The sequence below is a fragment of the Ixodes scapularis genome, unplaced genomic scaffold (assembly GCF_016920785.2).
Source record: "Ixodes scapularis isolate PalLabHiFi unplaced genomic scaffold, ASM1692078v2 PGA_scaffold22__2_contigs__length_789307, whole genome shotgun sequence".
In the NCBI taxonomy this organism is placed as follows: domain Eukaryota; kingdom Metazoa; phylum Arthropoda; class Arachnida; order Ixodida; family Ixodidae; genus Ixodes; species Ixodes scapularis.
Genome location: NW_024609849.1, coordinates 425,106 through 442,047, shown reverse-complemented (window position 1 = coordinate 442,047; position 16,942 = coordinate 425,106). Strand labels below are relative to the sequence as shown.

The 16,942-nt window shown below is 48.1% G+C and overlaps 3 protein-coding genes across 3 annotated transcripts; 2 read left to right on the top strand and 1 right to left on the bottom strand.

Annotated features, from left to right (window-relative positions):
• The first annotated feature begins 2,071 nt into the window (after positions 1-2,071).
• Positions 2,072-2,557, top strand: LOC121836284 (histone H2A-like). The gene has a single exon (XM_042291146.1). The coding sequence runs from the start codon at positions 2,072-2,074 to the stop codon at positions 2,444-2,446; it is 375 nt and encodes a 124-aa protein (XP_042147080.1). The 3' UTR covers positions 2,447-2,557.
• A 717-nt stretch (positions 2,558-3,274) lies between these two features.
• LOC121836283 (histone H3-like) lies at positions 3,275-4,023 on the bottom strand. The gene has a single exon (XM_042291144.1). It carries the CDS (start codon positions 3,821-3,823, stop codon positions 3,275-3,277), a length of 549 nt encoding a protein of 182 aa, XP_042147078.1. The 5' UTR covers positions 3,824-4,023.
• Positions 4,024-4,310: 287 nt separating this feature from the next.
• Positions 4,311-5,040, top strand: LOC121045968 (histone H1-III-like). Its single transcript, XM_040499486.2, has one exon. The coding sequence runs from the start codon at positions 4,363-4,365 to the stop codon at positions 4,981-4,983; it is 621 nt and encodes a 206-aa protein (XP_040355420.1). The 5' UTR covers positions 4,311-4,362; the 3' UTR covers positions 4,984-5,040.
• The last annotated feature ends 11,902 nt before the right edge of the window (positions 5,041-16,942 follow it).

Genomic DNA, 16,942 nt, shown 5'->3' with positions numbered 1-16,942 from the left:
TGGCGGTCTGCTCCTGCGCGCGCTGCGTGCTGCGCTCTGCGCTCGCTTGCCTTTTTCTTGTGGAGTTCGGCGGCGACACGTTTGGCCTCCTTCCAGCTGCAGCCGGTGTCGCGGACTGCCTCGGCCTCGCGCTTGTGTTGTTGGTACACGCTGCATCCCTTGTCGAATGCAGCGTGTCTGCACTTGCAGTTGGGGCAAATGGGGGTGAGTTTTGTCGCGCACTTACCCCGAGGGTGCCTGCCCCTGCATGTTGGGCAGGCAGTGGGCAGCGTGCACGCGGACTGCACGTGGCCGAAGCGTCCGCATCCCCAGCACTGCGTTGGCCGGACGTGTCGTGCCTCCACGACAAACTCGATGTCGTAGATCAGGACCGTGGCTGGTAGGGGTCCGCCGAAGAAGAGCTCCGCGTACCGTCCTCCGCTGAACCGTCTGATGTGGTCCACGGGTACCTCGCTTTCGAGGCCTCGGGTCAGCTGTTCTGTTGCGTCATTGGGGCAAAGTCCGCGGAGTACGCCGATACTCACCGCTCTGGCCGGCGCGAGGGTGGCATGGAGAGGGAGGCTCGCCAGCTTGTCGGTGCCTAGGAGGCGGTGGGTCATTGCCGCGCTCGTTGTCTCGACCGCCATCACGTTTCGCCTGAGATTGAAACGTGTGGCGGCCGCCTTGCCGCCCGTGACTTGTCGAAGGCCCTGCGCCAAGGAGACTCTGTTCTCCAGGGTTAGCTTACCTGTTCCCGTTGGGCGGAGCAGGACTGTGGACCCCTTTGCGGGGAGTTCGTCTAAGGAGGGAATTGGTTGGTTAGCCTTGCCTGTGTTTGTCTTACGTGAGGCCCCGGATGTTGGGGGGCTTGTCACTGTGGGGGGGGTTGTCGCTCGGGGAGGGGTTGCTGCACCGTCCTTCCTTTTTTGGTGCAGTTCCTCGATGAGGGTGTTGCAGTCCTTGCTGCCTGCTTCCAGAAGTGCTGCAAATCGGTTGGAGGTGTTTACAGTCACCTGGAGTTGGTCGTCATCCTCCTCGGAGGTGTTGTCAGGTGTGGAGTCACTGGGGCTCGATGTTGTGTCCCCGCTTGCTTCGGAGGGGCTGTCGCTGTTCTCGCAGCCGTGGAACAGCTCCACGACTTCGTCCGGGAGCCGATCTGCATTTGGGTGTACTAAACCGGCACTTTTCAGTACACCTAGGATGGCGTCCGGTCGGGGCACGCCATCCTTCGGGGGCTCGTCGCTCTCCACGTGGGCGCCGTCCTCGTGGCTCTCGGGTGCCACGCGGAGGCTAGCCTCCGCGCGGGATCCGGTCCCCACGAGGTTTTCCGCGTTGTCCACGTGGCTCGCGCCGGCTGGCGGTAACGAATGGTTACCGTCTGTGTTTGGTTTGGGCTTCATGGCCCTGCTCCGCAGCAGGTACCCCGAGGGGTCCTCTGTCTCCTTTGAGTGGTCCGTGGTCAGTTGGTCCGGGGGCATGCCTGCGTCGGTGCCCTCCCGAGGGAGGGCGGGGGGGAAACTACAAACTGTTTAAATAAAGGTCCCTCCGCCTCTTTAAGGCAGAAGGATCTTTAACACTAACTACCTCTACTCTATCTTAATTCTTCTTCACATTACGAAGTTAGGGTTAAAGCTAAGACTAAATTCAAAATGGCGCTTAAATTGGAGCGAACAAATCACACGTCTACTTTATTTGCCAACTCTTCTAAACCTCACCTCCTGCCGCAGGTTCGTTTTCTTTGCTCTTTTTATAGGTTTTCACAGCATTCTGAAAAATGTGCTCCGATTGGCCAGCATTCTAGAGCGCGGGAAACAGTGCGCTGTGATTGGAGTACGCCCAAAATAAAGCTTCGCGATTGGTGTCTGCGCGAACCAATGAGCAAGCAGTTGAAACTACAATTTTTTGGGAGAGGGTTTTGGGAGAGGAGTGCTATGAAGCAGAGGCAGTGCAAGGCGAAAACGCGCTCTTGCAGCGCCCCCCAAGCGGAGAGGACTGGCACTTCCTTTGATTTTCTGCTTCTCGATGCGCTGACTCCCTCACTCACTCAGTGTTCGTTGGTTTGTTCGGTTGTCCACTTCTCACCTCCACCAAGATGTCTGGGCGCGGAAAAGGAGGCAAGGCAAAGGGCAAGAGCAAGACCCGTTCCAGCCGCGCGGGGCTCCAGTTTCCCGTGGGAAGGATCCACCGACTACTGCGAAAGGGCAACTACGCGGAGCGAGTAGGTGCCGGTGCCCCCGTCTACTTGGCGGCCGTACTCGAGTACCTGGCTGCCGAAGTGCTCGAGCTGGCAGGAAACGCGGCCAGGGACAACAAGAAAACTAGGATCATCCCTCGACACCTGCAGCTGGCCATTCGCAACGACGAAGAGCTCAACAAGCTGCTGTCCGGCGTTACCATCGCGCAAGGAGGTGTCCTGCCCAACATCCAGGCCGTCCTCCTTCCCAAGAAGACCGAGAAGAAGGCCTAAACCATCCCGCGGCATCCGCTACAGAAAAACGGTCCTTTTCAGGACCACTCATGACTTGAGTACAGGATACTCATTTCCGTGCGCTAGTCTTCCGTGTCTCTAAACGCTCGGGTATGTGCATTTCAATTTCCTTTTTGTGCAATGCCGACAGTGTTTCTCTTTCATCACCTACAGGCCTTGAATGCCACTCTTAGGCATTCTCCCATGCATAATATTTACGCTGCGTTTAATGCCAAATTCTTTCACGTGTGCGAATTGCCCGAACAAGACTTGCTGTCGGGTGCAAAGGCCAGCATTGCTTGTTATTTGAACTCGTAAAACCACCGCTGCACTGCCTCGCTTTGAGAGGATTTGAAGCTGTTTCTACGAGAGTCAACAATCGGAGCAGCATTTCCCCGAAACCGGCAGAGGGCAATAAATGTTGTGGACATCCCTCAAAAACAGATAATTACTCCACGGGTTTTTGTTGGTCGAATCTATAATCGTGATATTCGCTGATTGCTAGAAAATGAACCCTGTAATGTCTCGGGAAAGGTTTTTTTCTTCTTTATTTATTTCATTCAACAACACTTTAGAAAACAAGGAACACATGAAGGAATCGTTGGAAGCAACTGCGAACGGAGCACTTGGCACAATGCAAACTAGTTCAAAATGGGAGAATAAATAGAAAGTACTCACAGCTTTTGAACTCCTGCACTTGGAACAAGTCAGCATCGGAGATTGAGACACGGGAGGACGTCGCTTTACACATGTCCGAAAAGCATGTCTGATGTGGCCCTGAAGAGGGCCGTTTTTGTGGCGTTGCCTGCCGCTTCCAAAGAAGCGACATTAAGCGCGTTCACCGCGGATGCGACGAGCCAGCTGGATGTCCTTAGGCATGATGGTTACCCGCTTGGCGTGGATGGCACAGAGGTTGGTGTCTTCGAAGAGACCGACCAAGTAGGCCTCGCTGGCCTCCTGCAGGGCCATTACAGCCGAGCTCTGGAAGCGGAGGTCCGTCTTGAAATCTTGCGCGATCTCCCGCACTAGCCTCTGGAAGGGCAGCTTGCGGATGAGCAGCTCAGTCGACTTCTGGTAACGACGAATCTCACGCAGCGCGACCGTGCCCGGCCTGTAGCGATGCGGCTTCTTGACTCCACCGGTTGCAGGAGCACTCTTCCGGGCGGCCTTCGTAGCCAGCTGCTTGCGCGGTGCTTTTCCTCCCGTGCTCTTGCGGGCGGTCTGCTTCGTACGGGCCATTCCGAAACGTTGGGACAATAAAACGAGAGAGCTAGCAAACAGCAACACACCTCGACTCCTGACGACCAACTGCCTCAGCGCGAGTGGCGAAACTTCCTTCCCGACAAGGCCTCTCGGCCAATCAGAGAGCTTGTTCATTCTGGATGCTGTTTTGGGCAAGTTTCTTGCGAGGGACAGCGCACGTGGCTCGCTAGGACAATATTTCACGATTGAAGTGATCTAAACTTGTGGGGATAATGTGGAACCAACGTTAGAGCACAGAATCGAGCAAAAATTAGACTCCCAACCTTGTTATTTTAGAAACGGCACGGTTATAAACATTCGTTACCTTCTCCAGTGGGCCGCTCTCGCCTCTCGTCCAATCAGCGCGCTTGTTCATTCTTGGATGCTGTTTTGGGCGACTTTCTTGTGAGGGCCTATGCGCTTGGCTCCGTAAAATAATTTTTCTCGATCGAAGTAACTCAGACTTGTGAGGATAATGTGGAACCTATATTAGAGCACAGAATCGAGCAAAAATTAGACTCCAAACTTTGTTATTTTAGAAACGGCATGGTTACAAACATTCGTCACCTTCGAAGGGCTTCTCCCGGAGGTTCGCGCTCGCTTCTCTCGGCCAATGAGCGCTTGTTCTAGACGGTTTTTTTTCAGTCTCTCTCTGCTTACGATTAGAGTGGGTCATGTCCGAAGAAGTGTCCGCTCCTGCTGGGGTCGCGGCCCCCGCTGCCCTCAAGAGCCCCAAAAAGGCTTCCACGAAAGTGTCCAAGGGAAAGGCAAAGGCCGTGCCAACGCATCCCAAGGTGTCCGCAATGGTGACAGCATCCATCAGTGCGCTTAAGGAACGTGGTGGTTCATCTCTACAAGCCATCAAGAAATACATGTCTGCCAACTACAAGGTGGACGTCGAGAAGCTGTCTCCTTTCATCCGCAAGTATCTCAAGTCTGCCGTGGCTGCGGGAGCATTGGTGCAGACCAAGGGCAAGGGAGCTACCGGATCGTTCAAGCTGTCAGCCAAGTCCGACAAGCCCTCACCTGCTGCTAGGAAGCCCAAAAAGGAGGCCGGTGCTGCAAAGAAGCGCCCAGCCTCGGCAACTGCCGGTGCGGCCAGGAAGAAGAAGCCCGGGACTGCCAAGAAGTCGCCCGCAAAGAGGGCCAAGTCGGCCAAGCCCAAGTCGGCCAAGCCGAAAAAGCCAAAGGCAGAGAAGAAGGCTGCAGCACCCAAGAGCCCCAAGAAACCCAAGGCAGCAAAAAAGACCCCTGCCAAGAAGCCGGCTGCAAAGAAGGCTTCCTCCAAGAAATAGGTCTTCTCCTGGATATCCAGAGCGAAAAACAAAACGGCCCTCATCAGGGCCATAATTCGTTTGCATATCGGGGGATATGCACTTGCGTGGCATGCAGCTCCCGTGTCTCTCGCCACCTCTCTGTTCCAGCCTCGGTAAGCTGATTCCTGCTCTTTTTCAATGTGCACGAGGCATACTTGGTGTTATATTATTGTTTGTTCCCCTGTTAGCAGCATTTTATCTTTGAGTGTGGTACTCGTGAAGTCGTGGAGGCCCGCTTCACGCTCGAGCCGCGATTCGATCGCCTAAGATCAGGCGAAAATAAAAACAAAAAAAAAACTACTCGCTTTAGAACAGTCTTTTTTTCTGTCCTCTTAGCGCACACCTTTTTTTTCGCGGCACACGAAATTAAGAATCTGTATCTACGTTTATTACTACCTCTTTTAAACTTAAATCGACCAGCCGCCCTGACCGCTTGAAAACTAGTTTTGGCTTCCAAGTAAGAGGTTAGATCGAAATATGAAGTAAAATAACTCCGTTTAAATTCAAATAATTTTTACACCTATTAGAGAAGTTCATTAGCTTTCGGAAAATATATACTTCGCTATGCGTAACAATATTTTTCGTTGCGTTAGAGAGTGAAACAGGTCAAGCTGTAGAGTCCGGCGCGCGCTCGAGCCGCGATTCGATCGTCCAAGATCAGGCAAAAATTAAAGATAAAAAGAACTACTCGCTTCAGAAGAGTCTCTTTTTCTGTGCTCTTAGCGCACACGTTTTTTGAGCGGCACACAAAATTAAGAATCTGCATCTGCGTTTATTATTACCTTTTTAAACTCAAATCGACCATCCATCCAGAGCGCCCGAAAACTTGTTTTGCCTTCCAAGTAAGTGGTTAGATCAAAATATGAAGAATAACTCCGTTTAAATTCAAATAATTTTGGCACCTATTAGAGAAGTTCATTAGCTTTCGGAAAATATATACTTCGCTATGCGTAAAAATATTTTTCGTTGTGTTAGAGAGTGAAACAGGTCAAGCTGTAGAGTCCGGCGCGCGCTCGAGCCGCGATTCGATCGTCCAAGATCAGGAAAAAATTAAAGATAAAAAGAACTACTCGCTTCAGAAGAGTCTCTTTTTCTGTGCTCTTAGCGCACACGTTTTTTGAGCGGCACACAAAATTAAGAATCTGCATCTGCGTTTATTATTACCTTTTTAAACTCAAATCGACCATCCACCCAGAGCGCCCGAAAACTTGTTTTGCCTTCCAAGTAAGTGGTTAGATCAAAATATGAAGAAGAATAACTCCGTTTAAATTCAAATAATTTTGACACCTATTAGAGAAGTTCATTAGCTTTCGGAAAATATATACTTCGCTATGCGTAAAAATATTTTTCGTTGCGTTAGAGAGTGAAACAGGTCAAGCTGTAGAGTCCGGCGCGCGCTCGAGCCGCGATTCGATCGTCCAAGATCAGGCAAAAATTAAAGATAAAAAGAACTACTCGCTTCAGAAGAGTCTCTTTTTCTGTGCTCTTAGCGCACACGTTTTTTGAGCGGCACACAAAATTAAGAATCTGCATCTGCGTTTATTATTACCTTTTTAAACTCAAATCGACCATCCACCCAGAGCGCCCGAAAACTTGTTTTGCCTTCCAAGTAAGTGGTTAGATCGAAATATGAAGAAGAATAACTCCGTTTAAATTCAAATAATTTTGACACCTATTAGAGAAGTTCATTAGCTTTCGGAAAATATATACTTCGCTATGCGTAAAAATATTTTTCGTTGCGTTAGAGAGTGAAACAGGTCAAGCTGTAGAGTCCGGCGCGCGCTCGAGCCGCGATTCGATCGTCCAAGATCAGGCAAAAATTAAAGATAAAAAGAACTACTCGCTTCAGAAGAGTCTCTTTTTCTGTGCTCTTAGCGCACACGTTTTTTGAGCGGCACACAAAATTAAGAATCTGCATCTGCGTTTATTATTACCTTTTTAAACTCAAATCGACCATCCACCCACACACTAAACGAAAATATACCCAGATGGGAGTACATCGCTTGTCCTCTAGCGCATTCCCTTATGGGAGGTTTTTATACTCTGCAGGATGGGAGTTCAGAATGAACTCCCACGCAGGCCAGAGTTTTTTGGGGGATGCAAGGGAGTATGTACAGGACTCCCAGCAGTACGGGAGTCTGTTCATGGATCAATGGGAGTATTTATTTACTTCCATCAGAGTGTTCCTAGGTGGATCCAAGGGAATATTCTTTCACATCCTTATGGGAGTTTTTACGTGGACTCACGGGAATGTTCCTTTACATCCACCTGGGAGTGCTTACGTGGATCCACGGGAGTATTCTTTCACATCCATATGGGAGTTTTTACGTGCATTTATCGGACTATTCTTTCACATCCATATGGGAGTTTGTACGTGCACTTATGGGACTATTTTTTCACATCCACATGGGAGTTTTTACGTGCATTTATGGGACTATTTTTTCACATTCATATGGGAGTTTTTACGTGCATTTATCGGACTATTTTTTCACATCCATATGGGAGTTTTTACGTGCACTTATGGGACTATTTTTTCACATCCATATGGGAGTTTTTACGTGCATTTATGGGACTATTTTTTCACATCCATATGGGAGTTTTTCCGTGCATTTATGGGACTATTTTTTCACATCCATATGGGAGTTTTTACGTGCATTTATGGGACTATTTTTTCACATCCATATGGGACTTTTTACGTGCACTTATGGGACTATTCTCTCACATCCACCTGGGAGTTACAGCCGGGACCTAAGGGAGTATTCTTTCACATCCATTTGGGAGTTAGTACGTGGACCCACGGGAGTCTTCTTTCACATCCTCCTAAGAGTCGTATACCTACGGGAGTATTCCTTCGCATCCATCTAGGAGTTTCTTCAAAGCCAGGAAGTGTGGAAGGAAAGGCATAAGCAGGTAGCACAATGCACGAAATAAATTTATTGCATTATGAATATTTTTTGCACATGTCGTGTAACAAGAGCTCATTTTGCCTTGGGCGCAAACTGGCTCAGACGGCCATTTAAATGGCCTTCAGAGCAAACTCCTCAAAAAATGTCTGCGAACACCAAAGGGCACAGGCAAAGCCGAGATTGTGAACTGATTTGCCGATTCTTTGAAGGAATTCATTCCGAAGGCCATTTAAATGCCCGACTGACAGGGGTATTTATTACAATGTAGGGTACGCTAGGCTAACTGTGGTACACAAGCCACGATCGCTCTGTAGAAATTTATCAATTCCAGTGCCTTCACCCGTAACTTCATGTAGCAGTCGGCAAAACCACGTTCAATGAAAGTCAGCATCTTATGTGCCTTCTTTACGTAGTGGATGTGGAAAATCCAGTAGACGGCAATGAGGTACGCCACATCCTGACGGAGCCATACCATAAGTTCAAAGTTCTTCCTTAATCAGTCCTAAAATATTGAAATAAATTACCTCAAACTTAACAGAATTTGATAAAACATAATATGAGAGTCACAGATTTTTTACCTCAGCTTATATATGTTAAACACTCCGACTGCTCCTCCTTAGACGTCGCAGCTTGCTCGTTATATGTAGTAGCGGCAGATGCAATCACTCTTCCTGCAATCAGTCCGCTGTTGGCCATTCTCTTTCCTGCGTAGTGCTGGAAGGGACCTGTAACCAAAAAAGCACAAGCATTTAAGTTAAAATGTACTCACAATCAACACAACAGATGTTTCCGACGTTATCGTATGAACCTTGCAAACCAGGTGGGGAGCAGACTTTTCTCAAGAAGTGATTTGAAGACAGTTTCTTCAAAGCAATATCAATACTACTGATACTGAAAATATGGTAAAAGGGCAGAATCGTTTTAAAGTGATATAGCAACGAAATTGTAGTGCCTATTTTATTGTCTAAATGTCAACCATGTTTTGACCATACAGTGGAGACACCAATTTTTTGCTCAAAAAGACACAAAACATCTAGAACTAGTGTCTCAGAAGATCTCCCGATATGCATCACGTTTGCGACGTCTGGTTCTCCTTCAGTCAAAGCTACGTGGGGGCTGGCGTGGTTGTGAGCTTACACGTTCGTGACGTCTGGTTCTCCTTCAATCAAGGCTATATGGGGGCTGGCGTGGCTGTGAGCTTCGCCACTTGATGATGTCAATGCACTGCAAGCTGGCCGCTTGAGTTGTCCCTCCTCGCTCTCCGCAGGAGTTGAATAAGCACGGGAGAAAAAAGAAAACCGGTTCAGCCAAGTTAGACAGGGCTCGGGCGCACACAGCCTGCCACCATGTTCCCGTGTAGCGGTGCTACTTTTATGTGGTGTGACGTGACAGTATTTGGTTTATTTAAATAAAGTTTCGGCGCCTTTTTTAGCAAAAAAAAAATCGGTGTCTCCATGGTGTGGGCAGAACATGGTTAACATTTAGACAGTACAATTAGTGCTAAAATTTTGTTGTAATAACCTTTAAAAAAAAAAAGAAAGACCAAGGTACACCCTTATTTTCAACAGTTCACATTAAACATGTTTATAACTATCTACCTTTCTGTGCTAGTTTCCTTTTCCATCGTTTCATAGTCTCAGTAACTTTAAGAGTGAGTGACAGTCCTGCAAAAATGTCATCAAGCATGTAAAAGTTTTGAAAGCCGGAAAAATTGACAGCTTATTGCAAGCTTTAAAAAAGTCAAACCAAACAAAATGACCTATTGCAAAAACTGTAGGATACCTGTCTTGCTGCATGTAAGCTTAAGAAATTGAAATTAGTATACATTTCTAGCGATTTACTCCTACAAACTATAATTTTCTTCACTCTCGCACAATCACTAGGCAGAAGAAGCAAAAGCCCTCCCATTATCATAATCGTGTGCACTGCAAACATGCAAGAGTTATCAACTTTTTGAGAAACGACTATAAGGGATAGCTCACATATACACACAGAGCTAAATCAACAGTAAAACAGTGCTGACTTGAACTTAACTTAGTACTGATGCAGCAGTGTATGAGCATCAGATCATTAACAAAGAGCAAAATCAGCACTATTCCCAGCACTTACTAATAGTACTGCACTATTGTAATGCCCCGAATCTGGGTGAAGCCTTTCAAATCACCGCATAAATTGGCTTCACAATGTATTGCACTACGATTTACCAGAGAGGTGCCTGAAGGTGGTGAAAGCATCGCAGAAAAAATTTCAAAGAATGAACTTACCCGAGTAAAAAGTAAAAAAACTGGTTTGGCTACCTATGACACCAGTGTGCTAGTATATGCGCATCCTCCGACTGGCACAACTACCGACAGATGGCGGCAACGGCACCGACGCCTTATGGCAGTTCAGTAGCTCCACGGTCACGCCAAAAGCACACCACATGTAGCTGAAATTATTCAACGAACCATCGGTTTGATTATTTTTGTGTCCATTTAATGTGATTTATTGGGGGTGAAAATAAAATAATGTTCTGACAATTATAGCACCGAAAAAGTGTGCACCATTTATGACTCAAAAAGGTTGTCCGATTTTGGTGTGACTGGGCGGCTGCTGAGCAGCTACAAGCCGCTAGGGTTGATGTCGCCATCTGTCAGTTATTGAGCCAGTCAAAGGGTGCACAGTTAGCAGACGGGCGCCGTAGGCAGAAAAAAATAGTCATTTTTTTACCTTTTACTCAGGTAAGTTTGTTCTTTGAGCTTTTGATGCAGTGATTCCAATACCTTCGGGCACCTCTGTCGTAAATCGTAGCGTGATGCATCCCCAAACCGACTTAATGCAGTACTTTAAAAGCTTCACCAAGATTAATAACTTGGCAGCACAGGTGTAGTGCTAATGTGAACAGGTCTTAAAGGAAAGGAACAGAAATTTAGAATTCCCAAAATAAGGTAGCAGGAGTGTTCAACGGGGCGCCACCAACCCCTAAACACCACTCATAAAGCGATATCTCGAACGGATGGCCATATTTTTGTAAAATAAGGATGCGATAAGTGAGAATCGCGACATCGTGTTTCCTGCAGAATAGTTGAGGAGGGGGGAAACGGCTTTGCTTCTTTCCCTTTTCGCGTCCTCGCGGAGTCAAAGTGAGAAAAGGAGGAAACCAGAATCGCGACGTCACGGGCCTTTTTGGCCATTGTTCAAGCATGCTCTTCTTTCACAAAAATACAACCATCCGTTAGAAATATTGATTTATGCATGATGCTTTCAGGTTTGTAGCGTCCCGCGTAGCACTTCTGCGTTGTTTCCCGAAATCAAAATTTCGCTTCAGCATTCCTCTAAAGGATGTACACCTAACAATTATATTTGGCAAATACATAACAAGGAATTGCCTAACTTATACAAATAATTTCAATTTTTTTAGTTGTAGTAGACTAATTTCACAGGTCAGTTTGGCTAAGCCACTGCTGCTGCAATGCATCAAGGGAACTTTCCTCTTTCTGCATGTGCCCCAACCTCGCTGGAGCTCTGCGCGTGCAAAGCGCGAGACGGCACGAGGTGTCTCAAGCACTGCCACCTGCCTCTTGTGAACTAAAGTTATGGCGGCTTCACACATGCGCTGAACGCTAAGTGAGATTGGTCTATTCCACTAAAGATTAAAATAACCATACCAACAGGCTCTTATCAATCTTTCATGAGTCTTGATTGTTTCAAAAAGCAACATGTCCCGTATACCATGTTTCATTATATTAAGTTACAGCTCAAGAAGATGGGGCGAGGGAAAGGAAGGTTGGGGAGGAGGAAGCAGACGGAATGCTAGATAGAAGAGGGAAAAACTTCCTCCTCTCTTCTCCAGCAATTCGTCTGCTTCCTCCTCCCCGGCCTTCCTTTCCCTTTCCTTACATTCTTGAGTTGTAACAGACTATAATTACGTGAAGGACAGACAAAGGCAACGCCAGACGAGGGGAGAAAGGCCAAGTGCTAGAAAGGTTGGGGAGGGGAGAAACCTACCCTCCTCTCTAACGTTCCTAGTGCTCTCTCTCTCTCGCCTCGCCCTCTTCTTCTGTCCAGCCTTCCTAGTGCTTGCCCTTTTTTTTTGCCTGGAATTGCTTCGCTTGCACTGCACACAACTAGTGACGCAGACTATTAGCAACGTGCGCGACAAAAAGCGTCGCTGTAGTTGGGTTTGCGATCCGCCGAACCATAGCTTCCTGTATACTGATAATGCTTACCCAAATGCCGGCTAACGGGGAGGGAAATCTTGCCAATTACAGGGAGGTAGAGGCAAATATCGCCAATCAGGACAAGAGAAATTCTGTTTGTGACATCACGGACGGAAACCATTAAAGGGTGCCAACGAAACATCTTGGAGCTAATGGAAGTGGAACATAAATAGCTCTGATGACTGCCCAGTCCGGTTTTCGAGCTGCGCAAGGGCCACTGGTCCTCTCACTCGAACAGTGCTTTCAGCTCTTCATTCTGGTACCTGGGCCACAAGTTGTGCCAGCAGGCTTGCAGCACCAGCTGAAGGAGTTGAAGGCCCACTTCTGAAAATACAAAGCATAAAAGAAGCCATCACTTAGAAAAAAAATAATAAAATAATAAAAATAATTAGAGTAGAGCTTTGAAGATTCATCTCAACCACCTAGGTATTTTAAGATTGATGGACCTTGCAGAACAGTAAGCCTGTCAAATTGCAGGCACCTCGGTCTGGTTTACAACCTGATAACTCGGAATGGGAGGACATAAAATTGTAACAAAGCCAAGTTACAATTAGTGGCCAATCAGACAATAATTTCTCAATATTTTGAAAGCATTGACAAAGAAGATGAGCACAGCCGTGACAATCTACTTGACTCACAATACCAAGTTAAATGTCAGTCAACCAAATAATGCTCTTATGCCCTTGAAAACTGTGGCACGGATAAAGACTACCACCAAAAAGATACCCCGTCACCATGCTGAACCTTGCTCTACAAACGGACGTGTGAAGAGCAACCCACAAGGGCCACAAGAAAGCACCTGCCTCTCAAGAACCTTAGCTTCACCACAGACGATGGTCTACTTTGATAAAAAAGACATAGCCTTGCAGCTATTTCAACTATCCGCTCACGTGATGGGGATAGTATACCAAACATATCAGATCGAAGATATAGTTTGACGGTCAAGTTGACCGACTGATTACAGAGCAAATTGCACGGAACAGAGGAGCCTGCTTTAATCTGTTGGTTAGCAATTGTCTGTTAAAAAATTAAAGAAGCACTTAACCAATTTAAGTAGCTATTGCTACTTAAATCGGCATCAGAAATCGATTCCTCGGGAACTATTGCAGACACGTCCACATTTATGACCGTAAATAGACTTTCGCAGACATTGGTTTAGTGCCCCTTTTAGAAAAAAAAAAGACAAGTCGATCGAATACAATGCCTGTATGGGTAGTGAGCTTCAAACAAACTGCTCGTGCAGCTAAAAGGCTTTTGATCGCCTTGTAAATGTGCATAATGGTGACGGGGTATTTCATGAGAGATCATTAATGCTGGAGGAAATTGAGTATGTCATAGAGCTGCGAGAAGGAAAAAACGAGAAGGAGGAGGCAGTGCAGAAATATCAACCAAGCATTCGCACAACCGAGTCGGAGTTGCCGGAGTCTTTCCTTTTTCAAATGTGCTGGCGACCTTTGGAAACTCGTCAAACAAAAAGCATATTAATTTTTTTTTAAAAAGGCGCCCACCTGAATGTTGTTAACTGCTGTACCTTCCTAAAAGCAGGGGGGCAAAGGGGAGGCCTGGTCGCTCTGACGAAACAACAGATATTCTGTCGGCCGGTCACAAATTCTTCTCGGCTCCCCACGAGCTGGGGGGATTTGAGAACATTCGTGATGCGGAGCACGTGAGTTTAGTAGAGCTCGATGACGTTTAATCCTGTGCTCAGGGAGAAACCTAGTCGTGCGAATACTTTATTAAGAACTCGCAAAAGGATGTTGGTCTGAACTCGAAGTTTCGATTGACCCTGCTTTGACTGCTCAAAACTGATATCGTTTTAGCGGTATAAATTAACTGAAATGAAACGTTTCCAATGGCTGTTTCACAAACTCGTGACTGCTTATGACCAGAGGGTGCAAAAACAGATTTTAATCTCTTGCGACTGCTTAGAATTGGTAATATCGCTGCACAGTTAGTAAGAAGTTGAACAAGGCTTAAAATCCGGTTTTTACCCTCACTCTGGAAAAGAGAGGATGTAGTTGTGCACGCCCTGGTGAGCGAGATTGTTTCTAACTGCTCACAGGACACTGCTGCATCTCGCCGCGCGAGACCGTGCCAACCAGGCACGTAGCCAGGATTTTGTTTCGGGCAAGGGGGGGGGGGGGCGGGGCCGCCTATGACAAAATGCTGTATGAGTGGGAGGGGGGACAGGAGGTCCCAGCAAAATGGAAGATTTCGGGGGGGGGGGCCAAGCCCCATGGGCCCCCCATTTGCTACATGCCTGGCGCCAACCACGGCCGAACCCCGAGGCTGAGAGTTTCCGGCATAAGCATGGAGAGGTAGGTGCTGCTCGATCTGTGGTACCAGTGCTTGCAGAGTTCCTGCATAGGCTCCCTATGGGAGCCAGAGTTGCGTGTTTATCCCCGTAGCGCCGTCTTTCCTGCACGGCACGTTGATCCTGCTCCTCATCTGACTGAATTCAGATGAGGATCTGACTGAAGCAGGGGAACGTACGCTGGGGCGCACGCAACGTCTACTTTCCTGCACGGCATTTAAGTCTGCTGCTCACGTGATCGGATCTCGGCGAATAGCGGCGCGACGGCACGTGGAAAACAGATGCGCAACTCTGGCTTCCGTAGGGAGCTTATAGACCATTCCATTTAGTTCTCTCACGGCAGCGCCATTTTGTTAGACCACAGCACCCTCTCCACACATCCGGGAAGTTCAGCAGGGTCGGCAGGGTAAAACGAGAGAGGGCACGCGCCCGTCTCTGCTAGCAGACGACAAACAGGGAGGTTGCCGTTCTCCATCTCTGGGCTGTCCCGACGGGCTGTACCAAACATCGAACTCTCGCTCGTGGCTGCCGTTATGAAGTGGTTCGCATTCTTAGAATATTTATGGCTACTCCAAAATCAGCCTTTAGCGCTCTGTTGTTTTATCTCAGTAAATGATCAACTAGCGTATCTTTGCCCTATTACTTCAATAGCAGTGCAGTCAGCTGGCAACTCAACCACTGCGTCTATTGCGCCAGGAGAGCACGTTTTTATTTATTATTCCAGACTTCCACTCATTGTCGCTAAAGGCCCACCAGTACCAACTTCATATAGTAAAATAGCTACAGCGACCGGATTTAACATTAAAAACAAGCGTGTTGGTAATTATACTTAAACAATCGGAAAGAATAAACAAAATTTGGGACGAAAGCAGGCACTTACAACTCTTTCAACTCTCACCAACATTTATTTCCTCTCCGTTCAAACGACGGCCATCGAGCAGGTTCAGGGGAGGGAGCAGAGAAGGAAAAAGGAGGGGGGGTTGAAAGAGGAGGAGGGGGAAAAACGGGTTATTCGCGGCCTTCCCTCAAGGCCTCTGGTCCCTTCCGCCCAGTTCGGGACGGAGGAGGTTCATCTGCCTGTCGGAAAGGGCTAGATAGAGAAGCCGAAGCGACGTTAGTGACCAAGCTCTTAATGGCGTACGATTCGGCGACTTCCCTGCCAAATCTCTGCTGGTGTCCTCCAAATACGCGCATACCTTCGCAACTGGGCGAACAACCGTCGCACGTCATACGGTGTACGACTATTGGATGCATGGAGTCGTCGGGGGTTTGCTCAGTGATAGGCGAGTCCCTTAAGGCCATGTGCGGTGTTGTGCAAGTAGGGGATAACTGTAAAACGCTTTTTGCGAGGAACAGGAGCGGCTGGCGGTGCCCAGGAGGCGGTGATCAGCCTCTTGAGTGTATTTGCCACTAAGTCTTCAGGATACCCTGCCCTCTTTAGCCTCTCTGTTTGTAGAAGCACGCTGTGCGCGCTGTGCATAGGAGCTGAATGGAGGAGACCGCACCGGAGAGCCGGGTGTTTCAGTATGTAGACGATTATCTGATCGTGCACCCAAAGCAGACCCCTCCCGAGTCTGTCATTCAGGCCTTCGCTTCGAGACCCACCGGACTCTCCTTCAAGAGAAAAGACCCGTCTGAAGACTGTCTTCAATACTTGGACCTGCACCTGAAGATGCACCCCGATGGGATATGCTGGGAGTTCAGATAGCGCACACAAAAGCCGGTCCGCCCTTCACAAGTGCCCACTCCAAAGCAGTAAAACGGGGTCTCGTGAACTCACTCCTAAAATCCTCTGGAACCAGGTCGTGCCCCCATCTCACCACGCACAGCATGCTTCTACAGACAGAAAGGCTAAAGAGGGCAGGGTACCCTGAAGACTTAGTGGCAAAGACACTAAAGAGGCTGATCACTGCCTCCCGGGCACCACCAGCCGCTCCTGTTCCTCGTAAAAAACATTTTGCAGTTATCCCCTACTCGCACAACACCGCACATCGCCTTAAGGGACTTGCCTATCACTTCGAGATAGGGGTAGTGTTTAGCTGCAAGCAAAAGCTTCAACAAATGTGCAGAATGGTGAATACCCCACCCTCCGTGACCCAATGCAACAAAAAGCACGGACAGCAGTTTGTTAAGTGCAGGAAGGAGGTGGTTTATACCATCCTTTTTTCCTGTGGGGGGGGGGGGGGGTATATAGGGCAAACCGGCAGGCGCCTAAATGAGCGCCTGAGGGAACACTCGCGAGAGGTGAGCAGACCCCCCGACGACTATATGCATCCAATAGTCGTACACCGTATGAAGTGCGACGGTTGTTCGCCCAGATACGAAGGTACGCGCGTATTGGGAGGACACCGGCAGAGATTTGGCAGGGAAGTCACCGAATCGTACGCCATTAACAGCTCGGTCACTAACGTTGCTTCGGCTTCTCTAGCCCTTTCAGACAGGGAGATGAAATTCCTCCATCCTGAACTGGGCGGAAGGGACCAGGGGCCTTGAGGGAAGGCCGCGAAGAACCTGTTTTT